Consider the following 24,326-nt stretch of genomic DNA (forward strand, 5'->3'; position numbering starts at 1 on the left):
AGTACAGGTTACAAACTAGCCTGAGTGTATACATTGTGGTACTACAGCAAAGCCTTTGTGTAGAACTTAAAAAACAAATCCTCCTGTTAATTTTTATATAGTAATTTATTTAAAAATGAACAAAATTGTTATTCTTAGAATCCAAAGAGAATCTTTTTTAAAACAGTCTTATTAACTCTTTGGAAGTACTGTGTGTACTCAGATTTGCAGTTAATTTGGAGAATGCTTTGAGACCATTTAGATTGTTTTTAAAACAGCTTGGTCCTGTGTGAAAAAACCATGTTATGACATCATGCCATTATTTGAGGTACTAAGGATTAATGTCAAAGGTTTATCCAGTTTACAGTCCAGTGATACCATTAAATTTTATTTTGGAATGTTGACATTTTAGGTCTAATAAGCTAAGTTAAAATGTTTAAGGAGGCAAAACAGTAAGCCCTCCTGTTCATGTAAAATTTTGAGTTATCCTCTACATTTTCCTTAATTATTGGTCAGAGCAAGCCAAATGATTGCACTCCAAATGAAAATTAAAGCACTTTGGCCATTTGTTTTCTCAACAAATGCTGACTAATTGAAAAAATAAGTATGACTGGTACTAGTACATCTATCACATTTATGCTGTTTTATAGATTTTGTGAGAAACTTTACTACCACAATTAGGAAAATAAAGATTCGAGGATTTAGTAAATTCTTAACCTTTCCATTTTTAATTTCGTAAAATAGACTTAAAAACCTAACACTTAGATATTTTACTTTTTTACTTGGATTGCTCATTGTTCTTTTGAGAATAGTTTCTTTAAAAGGGGGTGGTTTAAGATTGAGCTCACTGACAACTCTTGATATGTGAATATAGTTGCTGAGTTCACAAAAACATGTTTAGTTATTGATATATAATGGGACTAACAGTATAAACTCATACTTGTTAAACTTGTTTGGTTTATTCTTAATCAGCAAGAGCATTTTAAGCAGTTTCAGAACTTTTTGCTTAGCATACAAGAAAACTTTTATGATAATGCTTTTGGGGGGGTGTTACAGATGGTAGAGAAAGCTAGATAACATAGAAAAACCCAACTTTCGTGTTCAGTAACACGTTCACGGTTCAGTAAATGAGTTCTGTACTCAATGAGTATAGAATTTATAACAAAATTTATCCTCAATAAGGAATCTAAATAAAACTAATCAGATACTTAGTTTTTTGCAAGGCATTAGAAAAACTTGAGAATTATAGAGGACTGAAATCTGATTTCAGCCAGCTAGTCTAGTTGTTGTCTAGTCACATTCTAGTCCTTTGTGAACTGCTTTTTTCTGTTTAGAAGTTTTATTTCTGGAAAAGGATTTCACTTCAGTTTGTGTAAATACGTGTATATTTCCTTGTGTAATATAAAACATAGATATTAGAATTTCAGTTCTACTTTCAAGCTTAAATTATCCAATTGCTAGACATCACAGAAATATATTTAAGAATTTATTATAAAGCTCCTCTACAACTTTTAAAAGTGAGAGGATCTATTATGATTTTTTTATAAAATCAAATAGCATGACAGAATGTCTTCTACTTAAAATGTCTATATTCATGGTGTTTCCATTCACTGCGGAGAATACGGCAAGGATAACACTTAATAGTAATTAATGGTTCACTTTTAGCTGACCAGAACACTACCTAAAATTGTTTCAGTGACTTTAGAAAATAATCTTGAAGGTTTATGATTACATCAAATTGAATCTTTATCTAGTATCTAAATATCTGCTCTTATGTACTGCTTCACCCTTAGGGATTACCTTCTAAGGTTTGGTCACACCAGCAAACTGATACAGATCTTAATGTAAATACAGAATTTATACTAACATTACTCATCTGTGTAACAGCATTTTAGAAATTTCTGCCTTGTATGTCCACTAGTAGCTAATCTGGTGTTTAAAGTGTTACTGGTCTTTCATGGATGTGATTAGTTACAAATGTTACGCTTCTGTTGGCATACTTAATATAAAGCTTTCTTTGTATAAGACAATTAATTTGCTTATTTTGAGTTCTAAAAAATAAGCAGAGTGAGTTCTGTGGGATTATGCTTACCTTTACCTTTAGTCTCTTTTTTTTTTTTTCACCTTCCAAATCTTAAAGTTATTCACACATTCCTCATTTCTATTAGTGGCAAAATCAGTTGTTAAAATATAATTGTAAGAAAGGTTCAGCTTCTGTCATCCTGAAATAATTGTATCACACTGGATAGTCATTCCCAAGGAACTAACTTTGTTTTTAAGTGTGTGTGTGTGTTCTAAAACTTCTATGTTTATAGAATTTAGAAAAGATGTTGTTATTCAGAACAGCAAGTGTTACTGAGATACTCAAGTTTGTTTTCTTGGTTTTTTTTGTTTTTGTTTTTTAGTTTAAAAATAGTCCGTTTTGTGATTGTTTCTTGGCCTGTTTTGATATTCTTTCCCTTTTCCCTACTTTAATTGACAGTGATGTGTTTAGATATTGAATTTGTTTAGACATTAAATGATTTTGTTAAAGGCACAATTAATCACATTGGTTGTACTTTGAAGACAGACTTTAAAAATAAACAATTTAAAACCATTAATGTGATCATAGATTAATGTAATATTATGGACAACTTAAAGCTCAAAGCTACAAACATAATTCAGATCACAAAAGTGCTTTGACCAAGTTAAAAACCTAAAAGATTACCTTTTTTATACTATCCAGGTAACTGCAAACAAATTTCTCTAAAAGGCGTCAGTGCAGTCTTTTTCTTTTTAAACAATTCTACCTGGAATCACTTAAATTTTTAATCATTCTAAAAATGGGAAAGCATAAACATTTTGGTGCATTTTTTTCTATATATTTGGCGGAAAAATACAGTTCGAAGTATTACTATACATGATTGAGGAAGAAAATGTTTAAAATATGAATTCACCAACTTACGGTGTGAAGACAGGTAAAAAGTTACCTAAATCCTTCTGAACTCCATTTAGTGTAGTGTGCCTTTTCTCTCCTGTACTTCTAGTAGAGTATACTTTATAAACAAATGCTACCAAGTGTTAATGCTGCATTTCTTAGGATTAATGAAAATGGGGTGAAAGAAACTTGAAGGTCTCAGAAATGACCGTTCTGTAGTTTTGGGTCTATATTTAAGTGTGCACGAACCTTTATAATAAAAGCTATTTTCAACTACACTGGTTTTTCCAGTAACAATAGGTCTGCATTGCTGAGTATCCACTACTTAATGCAGATATGGACCAAGATATTTCTATAATTGCTTTTTAAAATTATTCAAATTTATGAACATCCAAATGCTAAAAAGACAAAAATAAAGACCATTTATTTTAATAAATGTCTATTTTAATGTTTTTCACAATAGAATAAATGCTTCTCTTGATGACTGCAGATACGTAAGGCTGTTTGGTAGTATTCAGAACCACCACAGGAATGGTTGTCTTCCTGATTGGTGCGTAGTCTTCAGTAATTATAAGGAATTACTTGTCTGGAACTGCTGTCAAACCAGCAGGACTGCATTTATGCATCCATCATTTTCAGGATTGTTGGTAACCTGGGCATATTTTCCTGAGGAAATAATGGGAAAAGGAGGGGTGTTAATGCTGATAAAAATTAACTTTGCCCTAAATATTCTTAATCACCACTTTGAAGAAAGAAAAAAAATTATAGTAGGATCAATGAGATTTTTACAAATCACTCAAAATCAAATGAGTTCTGAAAACAATTCTTATATACTGTTTTTACATTTTTTTTACAAGTGGTGTTCAGTTCCATTCTGTTAGTAAGTTGTATTAACAAGCCCTTGTGGATTGACCTGAGCATTGTTGCTTTTCCACATAACTTTTCTTACTGGAAAATGCAACAAATTTTAATTTTCAAATCAATTTAACCTATTTTATTTTTAAAAATTTAAAAAAAGGTTTTATTTAGGGGCACCTGGGTGGCTCAGTGGGTTAAACCTCTGCCTTCAGCTCGGGTTATGATCCCAGGGTCCTGGGATCGAGCCCCATATGGGCTCTGTTCAGTGGGGAGACTGCTTCCCTTCCTCTCTCTCTGCCTGCCTCTCTGCCTACTTGTGATCTCTGTCAAATAAATAAAATCTTAAAAAAAAAAAAGATTTTATTTATTTGACAGAGATCACAAATACAGAGGCAGGCAGAGAGAAGGGGAAGCAGGCTCCCCACTGAGCAGAGCGCCTGATGTGGGGCTCGGTCCCAGGATCCTGAGATCATGACCTGAGCCAAAGGCAGATGCTTAACCCACTGAGCCACTAAGGCACCCAATTTAACCTATTTTAAAACTGAGATCCAGCAATAGGAAGTATGAGTTAGTGATTCATATGAAGATTCAAGAAATTAGTGTATTCTTCAATTTCAGAGAACATTAAAGTTTAGAAATACCTGGACCCAAAAAGCAGAAAACTAAGAAAATGAGGGAAGAAGAATTAAAATTGCTGCATGACACCTTTTATTTTTAATTACTACTGAAATAGTGTGGCTATGTATATGCTATGTCTCTCTTCCTTTGCTCATGGTTAACAACTTACTGTATTATCTTTCAGTATTTTTTGGTTATGACTGTAACTCTGCATCTGCTTCCCTCCTGATGCCTTTTTTTTTTTTTTTTAAGATTTTATTTATTTATTTGACAGACAGAGATCACAAGTAGGCAGAGAGGCAGGCAGAGAGAGAGGAGGAAGCAGGCTCCCTGCTGAGCAGAGAGCCCAATGCGGGGCTGGATCCCAGGAGCCTGGGATCATGACCTGAGCGGAAGGCAGAGGCTCTTAACACACTGAGCCACCCAGGCGCCCCCTCCTAATGCCTTTTAAAGCAGGCTTAAATTCTAACAATATAGTACACTTGTAACTGAAACCAGTTATCTAAGTTAAAAAGAAACACATTCACAACTTTGTCTACAAAAAAAATTCTTCCTAAAGATTTAAATCTGATTTCACACCATTTTAACTCTGCACTGAAATCTGCTGTGTCCTTTCAACTTGCAAATTTCAATTTTAGCATTGTGTAGCAGCAGCCCCATATTCAGAAATTTACTTACCCCAAATAACTTTGCCTCCTTGTGTCACAAGGCCCAACTCGCTCACGTTCACCTCAATTACAGTACCTTTGGTAATAACACCCAAAGTTGTATATAGTGGGGATGAAGGATTTTTTTTTACACCAAGTATTGGTAGGCAAAAGGTGGCTTTCAATTCAGGATGTGTTACATGGGCCTTTTTGAAACGTAAGCCCTAGTAAGTCAAACACAAAAATGTTATGAGTCTAAATTGTTAACAACAATGAGCAATGATGATCCCTTTTTGCTTTTCTAGTTGTCTTTGAAATAAAAAAATCCCATGAACAATTTCAAATCTTAAGGCATCAAATTAAAAACTTCTAATTATATAGACTAAAAACCTGATAAATGTGTGAGGGGAAATCCCAAACACACACTGCTGATGTTTTCAGCACGGAGTGTTACCTAGCATCATACTCGGATTTTCCTATTACCTACATTTTCTGAGGATTTGCAAGCATGCCAGGCACTATGATGGAGCATACAAATAGCTTATTTAAGCAGGATAACCTTACAACAACTCCCCTGTTTTTTTTTGCATGATAAAGAATGGTAGGTGAAATGACTTGTTCCCAGGTTGAATGGTGTGTGGATGGAATTAAACTTAACTCTTCTGATTCCAAGTCTCTGTAGATCTCCGCTTTTTTTTTTTTTAATTTTATTTTTTATAAACATATTTTTTTCCCCAGGGGTACAGGTCTGTGAATCGCCAGGTTTACACACTTCACAGCACTCACCATAGCACATACCCTCCCCAATGTCCATAACCCCACCCCCTTCTTCCAACCCCCCTCCCCCCCCAGCAACCCTCAGTTTGTTTTGTGAGATTAAGAGTCACTTATGGTTTGTCTCCCTCCCAATCCCATCTTGTTTCATTTACTCTTCTCCGCTTTTTTTTTACATGGTGAAAAAAGAGGGTGGATTGTTAGCTTTTCATTGATGGTAATACTGGTCATAGACTGGAGACTAGAGAGGTCTGTTACAGAGACTGGAGTCATCTCATCACCTAGATATGGCCTTTTGGGGGGCAGCACTTCAGAAGCCGCAACACTACAATCTCTTTTAAGTTTGATATCTGCCTGTAAGGGGGTGGAGGGTAGCAATACAAAAGTTCTTAGTAATGGACTCATTAATGAATTTTGTAATAAACTTACATAGCTGGGAATGCCATCTGACTAATGCACAATGAGATTTATCTGCCAAGCTACAAAAACCCTAGAACAGTATGATGACTATATTCTCTCCCTATAGAACTGAGAGTTAAGAAACTATATTTAGAAAATTAGGAAATATGAAATCAAAACAAGGGAGTCCATAATTCAATCCAGGGATAGGTGAAGTTTCTGTAAATGAACAGCAAACACTTTAGGTTTTGCAGGCCATACTGTCTCACCTACAACTACTCAAAATCTACAGAAAAAAACAGCCATACACAATATGTAAATAAAAGAGCATGGCTGTATTCCAACAGAACTTAATTTACAGAAACAGGCTGCTCGACAACATTTTAATCCATCAAAAATTATTCAGGTTGAGAGCTAGGGTAACACTGTCAACTTGCCTCTGTCTGTTTTTCAAAGCAGAATGGATTTCCAGTGAAGAGAGCAATTCAGTGTGTTTTAAAGGGATTCTGCAAAAAATACATAGCTGACCCTTGAACACAGGTTTGAACTGCACAGGTCCACTTAGAGGCAGATTTTTTTAATACAGTACAGTAGTACAAAATTATTTTCCTTTAGGATTTCCTTAACATTTTCTTTTCTCTCATTTTAAGAATTATAATACACATAACATACAAAATACCTATTTATTAACTGTTTATATTATCAGTAGGGCTTCCAGGCATTAGTAAGCTATTAGTTTAGTTTTGGGGGAATCAGAAGTTCTGTGTGGATTTTGGGCTGTGCAGGGGGTGAACACCCCCAACTTGAGTTGATGAATGGTCAACCAAATGTTCAGTTACATTTGGGAAAGGGGAGGAGAATGGTTTTGACTGTCATGGTAATCTATAGAAATTAAAGTTCTACTTTTACATTACATTCTTTTTTCAGTGACAACATAATGTTTTCAAAAGCATTAAGGTAATTTTCTTACTAAATGTGAATTGCTTCTTGAAAAAAACAGTCCTACTCAAGTTTTCTAACTGTTTTCAAAGAGAACAAGTGTCAATAGATTACTTGCTGAATGAGTAAGGTGACTTCATGTGGAAAACAAAGGTTCTAATATGACATATATATAAAAATCAGGACTCACTGACACTGCAGTAAGAATTAGTTTTCATTTCCTGTCTCTCATGAAGCCAAAGACAAGATTCTTGATAGTAGTAGAATCCTTATCAATAACTTAAGATAGTATCCTTATCAATAACTTAAAAAAAAAAAGCCTAAAAAGGTTTTTCAATCTCTTTTCACACCAATTTTAGGAATTTCAGGTAATTATACTTTATTCTATTTAACACAGCAACTAATATTTAATCCATTCCACTCTTGCAATGGACTTACCATTGGCCTAATGAATCTTTCATATTTAGGTGGTTTTCGAGTAAAGCCATCTCCAACAAAGCAGACTTTAGTGACCATTCTCTTCCATGCTTTCTTCTTTCTTTTTCCTGTTCGAATAACTTTTAATACTTCTGTTTCTCCCTGGGCACGAACTTTGGGTAAAGGAACTTCCCATTTTCCCTAAAAATAGACCATAGTTAAAATTTATCATGTTAGTAAAAAGCAATGAGAATAAAAATTTAAATATGTTTTAGCTGTACAAAGTAGTGTATTCACTTTTTTCCTAAACCAACAAGATTTTGGCTCCAATGTTTTCTAGAAGTCTGCACTGTCTCCTCAAAAACCCCAAATTAATTGGAACTAATTAAGTTTCTTATCACGGACACATTAAATAAAATGGTTTGTGGGGTGCCTGGGTGGCTCAGGTCATGATCCCAGGGTCCTGGGATTGAGCCCCACATCAGGCTCCCTGCTCAGCCGGGAGCCTGCTTCTCCCTCTCCGTCTGCCCTTCCCCTTGCTTGTGGGATAAAGAAACTCTAAAATACATAAATAAATTGTTTGCTTATGCTAAAAATCTCAATGCCTTTTTATGAATGAAAAATGCCACCTGTAGTAAGGCAGTGATTTCTCAAAACAGTGTATGTGCTTACTACTAAATAGTGAATAGTATAAAAGTGGAAGGCTGTCTCCACCTCTTAATTTATCTCGAGTGGACTTTTAGATTTCATTACTAGAAGGACAAAATCATTGTCACATATTTTAACTTCTGCAGAATGAAAATTCTATGAAAAACTGAAGCAGTACAAGGTAGAAAAAAGAATGATTTTATTAAGACAGATTTTAGAAGCAATTCTACCACTCTACAGATAATGACTATGAAGAATGATTTACAACCTCCTGGACTTAAGTCTTTTATCTGTAAAACAAGAAGGGGTTAAGCAGATAACCTCTAAAGTTTCTTTGGGTGCTCAAGTTACACCATTCTAATTTTAGATAGCATACACCAAAATACAAGCAGCCTGGCTTTTTTTGTTAAAGATTTTATTTATTTGAGACAGAGTGAGTGGGGAAGAGAGAAGCAGATTCCCCACTAAGCAGGGAGCCCGATGTGGGGCTTAAGCCAGGGACTCTGGGACATGACCTGAGCCTAAGGCAGACACTTAACTGACTGAGCCACCTAGGTGCCTCAAACAGTTGTGTGTTTTTAACTCACTGAGCCACCCAGGCGCCCTACAGTTGTGTTTTTTTTTAAATCAAAATTGGACAGTGAACAATTTCTGATGCTATCTGGATTTCTGTCAATTTATCCACAGATGTTTAAAAGTAGTATATATACCTTTATCTGTTTTTAGCAGGCTTTAACCTAATTTGATACCAAGTGTAATCTAGTAATATTAAAAAAATGTTAAATTTTTGTTTAAGTCAAATCAGTTAGAGGGTTTTCCCACCATTCTACTTTTTAACTAATTTTAGCAATATAGGGCAGCAAAAACAAGTAGCTGTATCTTTTTCCACAAGAGCACAGCATTAGGAGGTGTCAAGTACAGAAAGCTGTTAAAATACTGAATTTGAGATTCATGCCCTACTAACTTTTTAGATACTTTTTTTACACTAAAGATGTGTGGTATTCTAGTAACTTTTTAAAAACCTGTTAAATGCGAATGTTCTCATGATGAGAAAATAAATCTTTTATTACTTAAATATTTAATACAAAATGAACTTTACAAAGGCTTTGATATCTAAATAATGGGAATAGTAGCTGGACACCATATTTCCAATTACTCTGAAGAAAAAGACTAATATTAAGTAATTCTCCTAAACAAAAATGAAGATTTCAATTTTTATTTCTTACCGCTTTCTCTTTTCGTTTTTGTTTAATCATATTAGAAAGTACTTTAGCTCGAGACTGTCCCTCCCTGTCCAGTAGATATGCAGGTACTGCTCCTTGTGGAGTCTTTTCATCATTCTTTTGTTTGGTGTTTCTCTTTTCATGCATCTTGATACTACCGAGAAGGAAGAAGATTCAAGATTTCAGTTTTTAAAAATTATTACTCAAAAGATGTTAACTGGTTACAATGAAGAACTCATCACTTACGTCTTTTTCATCTGTATTTTCTCAGCATGGCGCTGTTTATGGTAGAGCTTAGCTTTCAGACCAATCATCTTTTTTGCCTTCTTTGAACGTTCATGAGCCTCTCGACCTTCTTTCTTTCTCTTTTTCTCATGGTAATCCAAACGATAGCCATAGCGCTTCCGGTGTAACTCAATATATTCATTTTGTGGCTGTAATGTAAGAAACATTAATTTTAAAGAATGTTGACAGAATTATGCTAAAAAACTTTCTGAATACCAAGTAAAGTACAGAAGGCCTTATGTCATCCAAATGTTCACTTGCTTAAGTAACTCTTGCGCTATTAAGCCTATTTACATTATATGAGTTAAATACATTTTGATCCTGAATGGTATGAGGCATCAGGATTTACATCTGTAATAATCTCAGTGAAAGTTAGTGTTCGTTGAAGGGAACTGTCCAAAATCCACTGGACCACAAAAAGGATGACATCATTACAGGATCTCTTTTCCTGAGCATGACTAATCTGGTTTTTCAATAACATCATTATTCTTCATACTTTTTATTTAAAAAAATACCAACTACAGAGTTTTGTAACCACCGCAATAAAAATAGAGACTATTTCCATCACCTCAGAAAATTCCCTTGCATTGCTTTGAAGATAATCCTCCTTTTTCCACCTCCAATCTGTTATCTCTCACTCTGGTTTTCCCTTTATCATTGTGAAGAAGCTTATCGTACCTACAGTATGTAGCCTTTTGCCATCTAGCTTCTTTCATTTAGGGCTTTTGAGATTTGTCCAAGTTGTTACATGTGTCAGTACGTCAATCCTTGTTATTGCCAAGTAGTATTCCATGTATGGATATACCCTCATTCATCCTTTGATTGGTTCATGGATATCTGGGGTGTTTCCCGTTTTTAGCAAATAAACCCTGGCACAGAAGTCTTTTGTGTGGCCACATGCCAAACTGTTTTCACAAGGGGCTGTACTATTTTGCATTGCACCAGCAATGTATGAGATCCCTTTTTGCTTTTTCAGTGCCCATTTTTATTTTATAGGCCACTTTTGTTTTATCTTAAACATGTGGCCACAGTCCATTTGTATTTTAAGACTGCAAACTAAAACAATGATGCAACCTCAACTCTAGCACAGATAACTCCAAATAACAACCAGCTACTATGTATCTGGTGTGGTGTTTTCAACTGCTAGCACAATAAACTTTGCAGAAATCATGAGGAAAGCATGTGGAATGCCATTCCGCAGAGATACAAATGAGAGACATAGTAGAAAGAGAACGGACGTGGCAGTCAGATCTGTGCTTTAAGCCGAGATTAATTCATTAATTAATTCATTAGCTGCTTGGCCCGTGGCCGGCCCGGTCTTAAATTTCCTCAGCAATAAAACTAAGTGGCAGCTGAATTTCGCCTACAGTATAGGGTTATCGCTGGGGTCTGGCACTGACAATACACAAACGTGGCTAAGCCAGGAATAACAGAGTGAAACCGATCTCGCTCTAAAGCGTGTACTCTGGCAAATACCCCAATCTGTGTCCACCAGATGCATTTTTTCCCCCTCACCCTCATTCCCTTCGGCAGTACCTCCCTTCCGCCTACCAGCCCTCGCCTCCCACCCCGGGGCCTCCAGGCCCCACCAACTCTGAAGCCCTACGATACGAGTGCCCCCGAACTACCTCCTCACCATGGTGACGGCTGCAGAGCCGTGGGGTGCAGCTGTCGGGACGCAAAGAAGATCTGTTTTCGGATCTCCCAGACCCACGAGCTAACTCCACGCAAGCCGCGACGGAAAAGAGTCGTAAAACCACGGACTCCGGAGAAAGCGCGACACATTGGTTCCGGACCTCTGTTCTTCACGTTTAGCTGGAAGGGCGGAAGTTGCTCGCAGGCGGCATTTGAGTGTTGCACCGCCGGAACTGGGGGAGTGCGGCTGCTGGAGGAGGTGGGTGTGAAGGGTATTAAGTTCTCTTCTGGAGGGATTAGGACGTTCACCGAGATAGTGACGCGAGGCCTTTGCGGACTTTGGCACAGCCTGCACCTGCGGCTCTGAACACCCAGCGGGAAAAAGCCGGCCTCCAGTATGCGTCCTAGTTCTAGGTGGGTATCTGACTGCGCTGTCCGACCCCCGCGTGCCTGTTACCCTGCGGCGCGTTGGGCACCGTGCCGGGTCTAGGGAGGCAACAGCCAGCTACAGAGAAGGACGAGACGGTCTCCCGAAGGCCTTAATCATCTTCCTAAGTCTTAGTTCGTAGAGTTGAGGCAGTAAGGTGGGTTTGGTTTTGAGGGTTTTCAAGGCTCCATTTTCTAATGTGGTATTTTCTTTAAAACTCTATTTCTAACCAGCGTTTTCAGGTGCAATAAATTATGTAATCTCTTTTCCTACAACACGCTTCCACCAGGGTTTGCTTCCTACACCTTCTTGACGTTTTTGCTTAAATGTCATTTAAATCTCACTTGCTTAAGTGACTTGGCTTATGGTTACGAACCAGTTCCCGGTTCCTGTATAATTCTTTTCTACAGCACGTGTCACCGTAGGAGATGGTATTTTATTCCTTTTTATTGTCTAGTGACTAGGATAAAGACAGTGTGAGTACAAGGATGTCTTTTGCTCACTATTTTTGAACCATTTACTAGGAGGCAGTGGTAGACAAAATAACAATAAATTCTTGTTGAGTAAATGAACTTAATTCTCATACTGGTCCGGCAATGTGATAGATGGAAAGGAAGGTTCAGAGATTTTAAGTTATTTATCCAAGATCGCAGAAGACTTGGGACTACAGCAAGTCTTCTGTAAACTACTCAGGTCTTTGCCCACTTGACATTTCTATTATATTGAAAAGTTTATGGAAAGTTTTAAAAAGGGGCGCCTTGGTGGCTCAGTGGGTTAAAGCCTCTGCCTTCAGCTCAGGTCATTATCTCAGGGTCCTGCATCTGACTGTCTGCTCAGCGGGGAGCCTGCTTCCTCCTTTCTCTCTGCCTGCCTCTCTGCCTACTTGTGATCTCTCTCTCTCTCTCTCTCTCTCTCTCTCTGTGTGTGTGTGTGTTAAATAAAATCTTTAAAAAAAAGTTTTAAAAAGACTTTTTACTGAAGTGTAAGATACACGCAAACAATGCACATATAAGATAGATGCTTCAGGGGGTTTTCAAACTCTGACACCCTGTAAGCAGCATGTGAATCAAGAAATTATATAAACCTGCACCCCAGAAGCCTTCCTTAGGCCTCTTTCCAGTCACTCCCAAGTGTAAATACCATCCTGACTTGTAACAAAATGGATTAGTTTTACCCATTTTAAACTAAATAATTGGAATCATACAGTATGAACTCTTTTGTGTTGGTTTCTTTTCCTTAACATTGTGAGATTTATCCTTATTGTTTCCTGTTGTAGTTCTTTCAGCTTATGGAAATTTTTCGTAGGCTTAAGTTGTGAACTCATCAATGTTGGTTTTTTGTTTTTGTTTTTTTAAATTTGTGATTCTCAAAGCCACTCATGCCTTTTTTGCCTTCTGGACCGGGAATAGAAAGTAAGTTCTTAAAGTGGTCACATTTTGATTTGTGTAAAATAGAGGAGACAAGTGGTTGGCTGTTTATCATTTGTTCTCACTTTCAGCTGTGATTGCAGGCTAAAAATTGCCTAAGCAGATCAATGTCAGCAAAACTTTCTGAGAAAAATTTACTTCCTTTTTACCTGGCAGTAGCCAAGTTGGATATCATCACTTCCTTGTTTTATCTACCAAAAGGTTATAGTAGATACCCACTTTTTGCATTTTGGCAGTCAGGAGCATGAAAATGCATTTCTCTGATTGGATGAAAATTTAGATAGTATTTATTGCTATAGGAGAAACTATAAGTGAAAAGTCAGGAGGATGTGAGAGCTGCTTTAAAAGTTGATTGTGGGGGCACCTGGGTGGCTCAGTGGGTTAAAGCCTCTGCCTTTGGCTCAGGTCATGATCCCAGGGTCCTGGGATCGAGCCCCGCATCAGACTCTCTGCTCAGCGGGGAGCCTGCTTCCTCCTCTCTCTCTCTGCCTGCCTCTCTGCCTACTTGTGATCTCTGTCTGTCAAATAAAAGAAATAAAATCTTAAAAATAAAAAAATAAAAGTTGATTGTGTATGGTTAAAAAGTCAAGCTTATTTACACTGAAGAAGAGGAACAGGTACAGTAAGAGCTTTGTAAAAAGTATTATGATTGAAATGTTTGCTATTGTAATATGCAGGAGACAGGCTAGAATTTTTTTTTTTTTAAGATTTTTATTTATTTATTTGACAGACAGAGATCACAAGTAGGCAGAGAGGCAGGCAGAGAGAGAGAGGGGGAAGCAGGCTCCCCGGATGCAGGGCTCAATCTGAGGACCCCAAGATCGTGACCCGAGCGGAAGGCAGAGGCTTAACCCATTGAGCCACCCAGGTGCCCCCAGGCTAGAATTTTTAAAGCTAACATTTTTCTCCAGATTGGAGATCATGTGCTACTCATTTTTATATTCCTAATAACCAGCTGTTGCTCCAATAAATGTTAAATGAACAAGGGAATTGTACTTTATCGGTACAGTTGACCTAAATTTAAAAGTATCTTTATCTACTTAGGCTGTTTTTTTAGCAAGTAAAAGTTAATTTGGTAAACTTTTTTCTGGTTTAAAAAATCAGGTGAAACTTTTAAAAAGCAGGTGAAACTGATTTTTTAAATTGAGATAAAATTTATATAACTTCAAATGGTTTGTTTTAGAACTTGTGCTAGAAATAGTAAAAACAAGTGTTTAGATTGATAACATGAGATCTGTTGAACATAGGAAAAAATCAAAGATGATTTTAAGATTCGACAGTAATAAACATATTGGCCTAATTTATATGTGATATTTTCCTGAAAAACACTGGATTTGACAAAAATGTGAAAAGGAGTTCTAATTTGGGAGAAATTACTAACTGTAACAAAAACCATCTGCAAACACAGAACAACTTGATGCTTTAGGATCTCCTTTCATATATTACTTGATTCTCAGCAACATCACCTTCAATTTTGCTTGCATACTGATGTATTTTATGATTTTTTTTAAAGATTTTATTTATTTGACAAAGAATGAGAGAACAAGCAGGGGGAGTGGCAGGCAGAGGGAGAAGTAGGCTCCCCTCTGAGCAGAGAGCCCACATGGGGGTAGATCCCAGAACCCTGGGATCATGAAAGTAGAAGCCTAACCGACTGATCTACCCAGGCCTCCCGTGATTTTTGTTTAGTGGTCCATGATTTCTCTCTCTCTTTTTAAAGATTTTATTTATTTGAAAGACAGAGAGTGAGCGAGAGCAGGGGCAGGAGGAGGAGCAGAGGAAGAGAGAGAAGCAGGCTCCCTGCTGAGCAGGGAGCCCCGTGAAGGGTTTTATTCCAGGACCCCCGAGATCATGACCTGAGCCAAAGGCAGATGCTTGACAGACTGAGCCACCCAGGCACCCCCATGATTTCTCTTTTTGTATATTAGGCCTTACAAACATGGTACTCTACTGATTCACAAAAAAAATAATCATGGTTTCTTTTTGTTTATTGGTAATGTAACTTGTTGCCAGTAATGTAGAATGTTACCTGTTTTTCTTCCCCATTATTGCTTTTGTATTATTAGGTGTTAAAACATTTAGTGAAAACTTTATTCTCCAAGGCCTTAGGGAGGTTCGGGCCTTGTAGAATAACTCGCCTATAGCACCTATAGTAGGCAACTATTTTTGTTGAAAGTCATTGATCCATGGGAAAGAAGAAAATCCTCTATCCCTGGAGAATCCTAATCAACTTAATAGGTCAAAAAATGACTCACCATTGTGCCGGGCAGTGCTGGTAGAAGATCCCTCCTTTTGGAGAGCTCACAGTAATGGAGAGAGCTTGTAAATACCATATTTGTCATGAGTAAATACAAGTTCCAAATGTTATGGAAACGTGGGGAAGATAGTATTAAAACTTTCTTGGAAATCAGGAAAAGCTTTCAAGGTGGGGCATGAAGATGAGTGGAAATTGACCAAGAATGGAGTCTTGGGGATTCTAGGATTGCTTTCAGGCAGTGGCAACATTACATATGAAAGTGTGAAGGTGCCAGACTATGATGTTTCTGGGGAATTTTGGCTAGAGCTCCCTGGTATAGAGGGGGGAATGGGAGAGTACAGGCTGTGACTATAGTTGGGGACAGATTTTGTTTTATTAAGAACCTTTAAATGTTTTTGAGTAGGTAAGTGTTGAGAGGAGGTTCTTTATTTGAAGGATATATGTAAATAATGGATTAAAGCAGTATATCCCACTTGAGTGATTTGAGTACTACTTTTTAAGACTGGTCATATCTGAATGTCACCTATGTTATTTACTTAATTTTCCTCAAATTCACATTTTAATGTAAAATTTGACTTCTTAAGTATTAGTATATACAAGATGTGTTAGTTTTTCTGATATTTATTTAGTAAACTTTTTTTTTTTTCTTTCTGTAACTTAAAATAATCGTGGTCATTCACTTGGGGAAACAGGATGTTGGAATATGTTTTCAAAATTTAGTCTATAGCATCCCTTCACACTCTTAAAAATGATTTAGAACTCCAAAGAGGTTTTTTTTTTTATGTAGGTTATAATACATACTCAATTATTAGAAATAAAAACTAAAATACTTTAATAATTCACTTAAATCCACTGAATCTTAATGTATGTAATATAGTGTTATGAGAAATACCTTTTATTTTACAAAAGTAATTTAGTTTGAAGAATATTTTACCTTGCCTTAGAATTTTGCAAGTGTCTTTAATGTTGGGCATAAAGAAAACAGCTGGCATCTGCTATCACCTTCTGTATTTGTTACTATGTATGTATGATCTTTATTTTTGGTTGAACTCTCTGAAGAAAATCCAGCCTCATACACATAGGTCATATAGGTAGTTGGGAAAGGTATTGAGTATTTTAATAGTCTTTACAGAAAATTGTGGATGATCTTAGATGCTCTACCAGGGTGACAAGTGGTAGTTTCTTAGTTGCAATGTGGAATCAAAACCTATTGGGTTTTTTTGTATTTCGTTGGTTAAAATATTTTGTTCTATTTTAGAGTGGATCTAACATGCACGATATTGTAAACTTCCTGAACTTTGACACTGGAAGTGAAAAAGAGGGAATGGATTCAAGATAAATTTAGGAAATAAAATCACAAGGATTTGGTGACTTGCTAAATGAGGGTTAGTGAGGTGTGCCTGAGTGGTTTGTCAGTAAATCAGTCTGCTCTTGATTTCCGCTCAGGTCATGATCTCAGGGTTATGAGATCCCCCCCCCACATCAGGCTCCTCACTGAGTGTGGAGCCTGCGTAAGATTCTGCCTCCCCCTCTCCTACCATCACGCACCCCCACCCGTGCCCCTGTGCTGTCTCTAAAAAAAGAAAATTAAAAAATAAATGAGGGTTAGTGAATGTGGCTGTTTTAAAACACAGATTTAGGAGGAAAAATAATGGATTTTTTTTAAAAGATCTTATTTTTTAAATAATCTCTTCACCCGGTGTGGAGCTCAAACTTACAACTCTGAGATCAAGAGTTGCACATTCCGTTGACTGAGCCAGCCAGATTCCCTAAAATAATGAGTTTTGACATGGCTTCTTATATAAAATGGCACACAATGTTCCCTTGCTCTCTGCTCTCTACCTAGTCTCAGATGCTTCCATGAACTTCTCTTAGCTTTAATAGTGCACTTGGAACATGGTTCATATTCAGTAAATGTTTTTAAACCAAAATTACTTAATTTTTATAATCATAAAAGAGGACTTGCTTTTGTGTATTTTTTTTACATATTTATGGTAGAAAAATCAATATACAGATAAACCACTAAATTACACTATCAATGAGAAATTACCAAGTTAACATGTAGTTGCTTACCTTTCTGTACTAAATTCTGTATAATTACATAAATAACATTGTAATTGCTGTGATATATTTTTGTAATCTTAATCTTTTCCCACAATATGTCCATATCTTTAAGAATTAAAACATGTTGAAAAAATAAAGAACATTTTAGCTTGAGAACCATGTTTCTCATTTTGTCAGAATTTTCACTTTCTGATTGATATGTTGAGTTTTTTGATAGCTGAAAATACTGTACTTCTAAAATGTAATACATTTTTATGATATGTATTACAAATGCCTTACTTTAAATATGTCTTGCTGATACATACTACATAAACTTAGTTTTAAAATTTTGTATTTTTCCTTTTCAGAGAATAACAGTTTAGAGGGTCAACATGTTCTCCAACTTGAGGAAGTTTGGAGTAAATCATAAGAAGATATCCATCCTGCACGTTAGTGTAAGCTTTTCTTGTAAAATTAAATATACTTCAGCAACTTTATTTCCTGAAAGGCCTCGTATACTCTTAAACTATTATATCTTTATCTTCATCAGTTTTTCTTAACAGAGAGTGTGGGAGAAACTGTAACCAAGAAGCAGAAGGCTTTATCCCTAGTCTGAAATGCATTTTGCTACTTCAAAATTCCCTGTGCAGTGTTTTGAAGACTATCCATTTGTATATTCCATTTTGAGGTCCTTAGCACCCCAAGGAGTTACACAGGTTTTCTTTGGTCTTTTCATTGCTGATGCTTTCAGACTGCACACCTGTGGCAGGTAGCACTGTCTTTCCCTCGTCATTATGCAGTGGAAATTTAAATAGTTTTGAGACTCTACTCTTGAAATATTTTATTAGAATCATAGTATTGTATTGCCAAAAACTGGGTAAGTAATGCATAGGGAATATAGAATACACAGGCATATGTTCCAAGATACCATAAAAGGCAGATGTGGCAGCCCAGAGTTATTACTAAATACACTAAATGTCACAATTCTAAATGTATTGGCAGTCAATAATGTGTATCTAGTGGTCTGGGGATGGGGAATATTCAACCTCTTAGTGGAAACACTGGGAGAAGATACCTCAGGAATTTTTAAGAATACCAGTCCTAGTTCTCCCAACTTCCCCTCAGATGTTTTTAAAATTTTCCAGGTGATTCTAATGTGTAGCCACTTTAATTCTGAGTTTCATGACCCCTACCAGTTCTTAGCACCTGTAGAAAATCAAGGAATAGCCAGTGTGAGAGACCTTATTTAACTTTTCTGGCTTTCTGGGAATTTCAGGTCCTGAGTTTCAAACTATAGCTGTCAGAGTCACCTGGAGGTTGGGGCACCTGGGTGGCTTAGTTGGTTGAGCACTGGACTCTAGGTTTCAGCTCAAGTCCTGATCTCAGGGTTGTGAGATCGAGGTCTACATCAGGCTCTGCACTCAGTGCTGTCTGCTTTGGACTCTCCCTCTCCCCTTCATCCCCCATCTCCACTCAAGAGTGGCTGTCTCTCAAATAAATAAATCTTTAGAATCACCTGGAGTGCTTGTTGAAACTCATATAACACTATATTAATTATACTTCAGTTTAAACCTCCCCCTCCCATAGTTTGTTTATCTCTCCTCTGAGTTTCTGATTCTCTTGTCTGGAATAGGTCCTGAGAATTTGTGTTCCCTCTGTTGCTAATGCTGCAGATCTTAGAGAACCATTTTCTAAGATCAGCTCAAAATAGTTTTATTTTTTTTTTTCCTATTGTATAATTTTGGGTTGTCACTTTTTAAAGAAACTGGAGTTAACAAATGGAAAATATTTTAAGGAGATTCAAAGTATTTTCTCTAACAAAGTATTATATATTATTATATATATAATATACAAAGTATTATATATAAAATACAAAGTATTATATATATTAAAAGTATTCTAATAAGTCATGCTAAAATAAAATTAATATCAGGTTTCTTTTTCTTCTCACTAGAATATGTGTTGCTGTAAAATAAAAGCAAGTTTAAAAAGATTAAAGCCATATGTGCCTCTTGGAAGAAGCTACAGTTCTCTACCAGGTACAAATTTTTATTCTTCTCATTATACTTAAACTGCTTGTTTGCTTTCTCTCATTGGCAAACATTCCTTTATTAAGGGTCTCCATTTTGGAAGTAGTGGGGTAGTTTTACTTCTTGGCCCTTTCCTTGAGATGATTAGGAGTTGGAAGTATTGTGATAGAAGCCAGGAGGGAGTATCAGTAAGCCTGTATTCCTCATCTGCTGGCTCTCCAAATGAGCTAAACAAAGAGAAAGGTTGCTGGCTTTAGTAGCTAGCTTAGAAGTTAAGAGGTGTGTACCTGTAGAGTGCTCTTGCTATAAAATACTGTTTTTCTAGTACGTTTCTGATTTTTACACAGAAGTATTTTCTGTCAATGGAGGTTTGCCCAACTAATTTATTTTGGAGATTCTTAAGATTAGTTGGTTAAATATTTATCTGGGGTAATTTGCATTAGGTAAAATGGCTATTAAAAGCTTGATGCTTGGAGCGCCTGGGTGGCTCAGTTAGTTGAGCATCTGCCTTCAGCTCTGGTTATGGTACTGGGATTGAGGCCTGGCATCAGGCTTCTTGCTCAGCAGAGACCCTGCTTCTCCCTCTCCTTCTGCCTGTTGCTCCCCTTGCTTGTGCTATCTCTTTCTCTCTCTACCAATAAATAAATAAAATATTTTAAAAAAACAAAAACAAAAACCCGATGCTTGAAGAACTGACAAATTCTGAATGTTCTTCCTGTGTTTGAAGCAAGCAAGCATATGGGAGACTCTTTGAAACTAGTTTCATTATGTGGCTGTTTTCATTACCATCTTTGTCCTGTGAGAATTATGGAGTAAAAATACTGGTAGGATATGTGACTTGTAATGGTGTGTGAATTTAATGCCCTGCATTATTGATTTGTAACTGTATTTCTATATATTGTCAGGCAAATTTATCTGTAGCAATACAGATGATCTGTAAGTCTTAAAACTGCCATCAGGTTTTCAAAATACAGTAGAACTGTTCTTGATTTATTAGAGAAATATTGCAAAGCTGATTTAAATAATAGGAAGGTAGAGGTTAAAATTATAAATGTAACTGCATTTTTGCTTTAATATTATTAATAAAATATATTGTAAGCATGGAGTAAATTATTATGGGCTCTTTGTACTCCAGAAGTACTACTTGGCCTTTTAGAAGTATTAGGTTGTTCTAGCTCCTGTTCAGTTATACCTCCTAAGCCATCTTTTTTTTTTTTTTTTTAAAGATTTTATTTATTTATTTGCCAGAGAGAGAGAGAGAGGGAGAGCGAGCACAGGCAGACAGAATGGCAGGCAGAGGCAGAGGGAGAAGCAGGCTCCCTGCCGAGCAAGGAGCCCGATGTGGGACTCGATCCCAGGACGCTGGGATCATGACCTGAGCGGAAGGCAGCTGCTTAACCAACTGAGCCACCCAGGCGTCCCGTCCTAAGCCATCTTTAAAGGTACTTTGTGCTTGGAATTACTGAGGGAAGATAGATTTCAAATTGTATGAGAATTCATTATTATCTGATACGAGGATCACTCTTCACTTTTCAAGCCTTGACAATGCACATTTACAGGGCTGTGTATTTTATTTTTCTTTGATTTAAATGCTGTGGCCATAAGATTATTGTTTTGTTTTTAAGATTATTTTTAGAACATTCTAATTCTACAATTCTATCTATTACAGAATTATAGAAAGTGGCAAAGATTGGGGTAAATTTTTATTTTTCTAAGTCTGTGATCTAGAAGTTGATGTTTCAAAACTTTATCTTAGGGGTGCTTTGGTGGTTCAGTTGGTTGAGTGTCTGCCTTCAGCTGAGATCATGACATGGAGGGAGTCCTGGGATCAAGTCCGGCAATGGACTCTCAGTGGGGAGCCTCCTTCTCCCTCTGCCTGCTGCTCTGCCTACATGTGCTCTCTCTGTCAAACAAATAAGTAAAGTCTTAAAAAACAAAAAAAACAAAAAAAACAACTTACATCATCTGTTGCCATTTCTCTACAGATTGCAGGAAAATTTTAAGTAAATCAGAGTTCTATTTAGCTTGAATTTTACTTTAATTGGAATTACAATATTTGCTTAAAATTGTTTTAACTTTCTTGATTTGCAAATTAAAGGGAAATTTCTTAAACTTTTAAATTGTAACCCTCTTTCCATTAGGTTTAGTTGGAAATGATATCAAATCGCTTCATTCCGTCATCAGTCCTCCCATAGCTAAGTAAGTACTATCACTGATACATTCTTTTCCATACCCTGCTGTAAAAAGCCAAGAGGTTCTGTCATGGACTTAATTTAGCATTGTTAATTTAGCTTTCTGCCCTAGCTAAGTATAAGTAGATGTTGGTATGTATCTTAAAAGAGGTGTGGGTACATATCTAAATGCTATTTTTTTCCTGAATTTAATACTAAATGTTTTTAATGTAGGAACAGCACATAGAAATAAGTAAAAGATCATAAGATTGTAGTTTGCTCTTTTGTTAGCTATTTTGTCAGAATAATGTGTTTTATGTTTCTCTTTTTCTGGTTTTTCTACCATTATAAAAATTACTGAAATACCGGCTTTGAAATTTGTGTAGCATACATGTTTTAGTTTTACACTTTTATTAATGTCCATCTTATAATACGTGCTTTTTTTCCCCCTACTTTTTAAACAGAATCCGTAATATTGGAATTATGGCTCATATTGATGCAGGCAAAACTACCACCACAGAAAGAATATTGTACTATTCTGGATACACAAGATCACTGGGAGGTTAGAATGGATTCCTCCTCTCCCCAACCCCCATTAGCAAAAAGCATCATTGGAAAATATTTTGATTAAGAAGTCAATCTAGAGATCTTGTGTATGGCATGGAAGCACTGATGTCTAAACCACAACACAAAGATAAGGTAGTTTGAACACCCATGTAAGAGTCTTCATAGGTTCAAGTAAACATTTAGATTCACAGGACTATCTTGGGCCACAATTCACCCTGGTCTATTCAGAAGGCTGTTAGAACAGGAACCAAAGCTTCCTGGCACAATGGTAGTTTGTTTCTTCATTTCTTAAAGCAGTCCACCTAGTGTCTGGGAGCTACCTTCTTTTAGGTACTAAAAGTGATAGTTTCCTTTAACAAGATTCACAGGAGCCACCCTGGCTTATAATCCTCATGTCCCTTAGGAATGTGTACTTCTTGTTATAGCTCCATGGGCAGTCTTCCAGGTTTACTATAAAAGACATGCCATAGCCCACTCAGGGAGGCCTAAAGCTGTTAATCTCATCACGTATTTACAGTTTCATAAAGCTCTTCTCAGTTCAGATGTAGCTTACAAATTACAAATTGTTTTTTCTATAATACATGTTGCCTAGCACCATAGTTGACATACTTGTGTTCTCTGGCTTCTAGAAGAAAAGAACAAGAAAGTTAACCAAAGGTAAAATTTTCAGGCAGAAGAAGGAAGGATTTTGTTAATCCCAGTCACAGTAGTAGTACTATTTACCTCAGTTTTGATTTTTAAATTATAATATGTCAAAAACTGTTACTCTTGACCAGTTGTGCACATTTGAATCCCCATGTAGTTTTTTGGTTTGGTTTGGTTTTTAATTAACAGTGCCATAGCTCTACTCTGGAAATTAAGATTTAGAAAGTATATATATGGCTAATTGTCATATTTTTATATCATGTATTTTAAAAGTCTACATTAATCTCATACACATTTATGATTGTTGTGTTTCTCTGATGAATCCACTTTTTTTTAATCATTATGAAGTGCCTTTATCTCTGGTGAAATAGTTTGTTTTGAAATTTGAGATTTCAAGGTCAAGAGGTCCCTCTGACCGGAAGTGGAAATGAGTAACTTTTTCAGAAGCTCCACAGAAATTTTGAAATGCGTTATATTGACAACCATTTCTTTAGACCCTTCAAACTGGTTGAGACTTAATAGTATTTATAGAGGAAAAGAACACCCAGGATTAGAATATTTATGGTGACAGTTTCCAAAATGTTTGAACACATGTGTTTCTCATAGAACTATTGCTGTGTAAATGGGGCTAAAACCCCAAAACATGGAACATTATTAGGCTTCCTCTGTTGTGACACAAATATGTTCCTTTTTTTTTTTTAAAGTTAACATATAATGTACTATTTGTCTCAGGGGTACAGGTCTATAATTCATCAGTCTTAACACAATACACAATGCTCACCATAGCACATACCCTCCCCAGTGTCCATCACCCAATCACCCCATCCTTCCTACCCCTCTCCCCTCCAGCAATCCTCAGTTTGTTTCTTGACATTAAGCGTCTGTTATGGTTTGTCTCCCTCTCTGGTTTCATATTGTTTCATTTTTTCCTCCATTCCCGTATCATCCTCTGTCTTGTTTCTCAAATTCCTCGTATCAGTGAGATCATATGATAATTGTCTTTCTCTGATTGACTTATGTTGCTTAGCATAATTGCCTCTAGTTCATCCACGTCCTTACAAATGGCAAGATTTTGGTTTTTTGATGGCTGCATAGTATTCCATTGTGTGTGTGTGTGTGTGTGTGTGTGTGTGCGCGCGCGCACACACACCACATCTTCTTTATCCATTTGTGTGTTGATGAACATCTAGGCTCTTTCTATAACTTGACTGTTGTGGACATTGATACTATAAGCATTGGGATGCATGTGCTCCTTTGGATCACATTTGTATCCTTGGAGTAAATACCCAGTACTGCAATTGGGTGGTCATAGGGTGGTTCTGTTTTCAACTTTTTGAGGAACCTTCATACTGTTTTCTAGAATGGCTGCACTAGCTTGCATTCCCACCAACAGTGTAGGAGGGTTCCCCTATCTCCGCAT

The 24,326-nt window shown here is 36.5% G+C and overlaps 2 protein-coding genes across 6 annotated transcripts in view; one reads left to right on the forward strand and one right to left on the reverse strand.

Annotated features, from left to right (window-relative positions):
• Positions 1-3,301: 3,301 nt before the first annotated feature.
• Positions 3,302-11,445, reverse strand: NSA2 (NSA2 ribosome biogenesis factor). Its single transcript, XM_032848428.1, has 6 exons — positions 11,341-11,445; positions 9,666-9,853; positions 9,423-9,573; positions 7,570-7,749; positions 5,051-5,243; positions 3,302-3,562 (listed from the first exon to the last, which is right to left on the reverse strand). The coding sequence occupies exons 1-6, from the start codon at positions 11,341-11,343 to the stop codon at positions 3,495-3,497; spliced, it is 783 nt and encodes a 260-aa protein (XP_032704319.1). The 5' UTR covers positions 11,344-11,445; the 3' UTR covers positions 3,302-3,494.
• A 200-nt stretch (positions 11,446-11,645) lies between these two features.
• The window catches only part of GFM2 (GTP dependent ribosome recycling factor mitochondrial 2), a 67,188-nt gene continuing 54,507 nt past the window's right edge, over positions 11,646-24,326 (forward strand). The window contains exons 1-6 of one of the 5 annotated variants that reach the window (XM_032848451.1): positions 11,646-11,753; positions 16,709-16,835; positions 17,862-17,948; positions 19,448-19,532; positions 21,665-21,722; positions 22,159-22,256. In XM_032848451.1, coding sequence (XP_032704342.1) covers positions 17,886-17,948; positions 19,448-19,532; positions 21,665-21,722; positions 22,159-22,256 — 304 coding nt within the window. In that variant the 5' untranslated portion in view covers positions 11,646-11,753; positions 16,709-16,835; positions 17,862-17,885. The other 4 variants (XM_032848441.1, XM_032848466.1, XM_032848458.1 and 1 more) reach the window with 4 other exon arrangements.

Source organism: Lontra canadensis, unplaced genomic scaffold (assembly GCF_010015895.1).
Source record: "Lontra canadensis isolate GAN:19392208 unplaced genomic scaffold, GSC_riverotter_1.0 scaffold4, whole genome shotgun sequence".
Classification (NCBI taxonomy): Eukaryota; Metazoa; Chordata; class Mammalia; order Carnivora; family Mustelidae; genus Lontra; species Lontra canadensis.

Coding starts and splice junctions, on each gene's coding strand:
- NSA2 (XM_032848428.1), bottom strand. Junction 9,574..9,665: donor AAAATACAGATGAAAAAGAC/GTAAGTGATGAG, acceptor CCTTCTCGGTAG/TATCAAGATGCATGAAAAGA. Junction 7,750..9,422: donor AAAAACGAAAAGAGAAAGCG/GTAAGAAATAAA, acceptor GTCTATTTTTAG/GGAAAATGGGAAGTTCCTTT.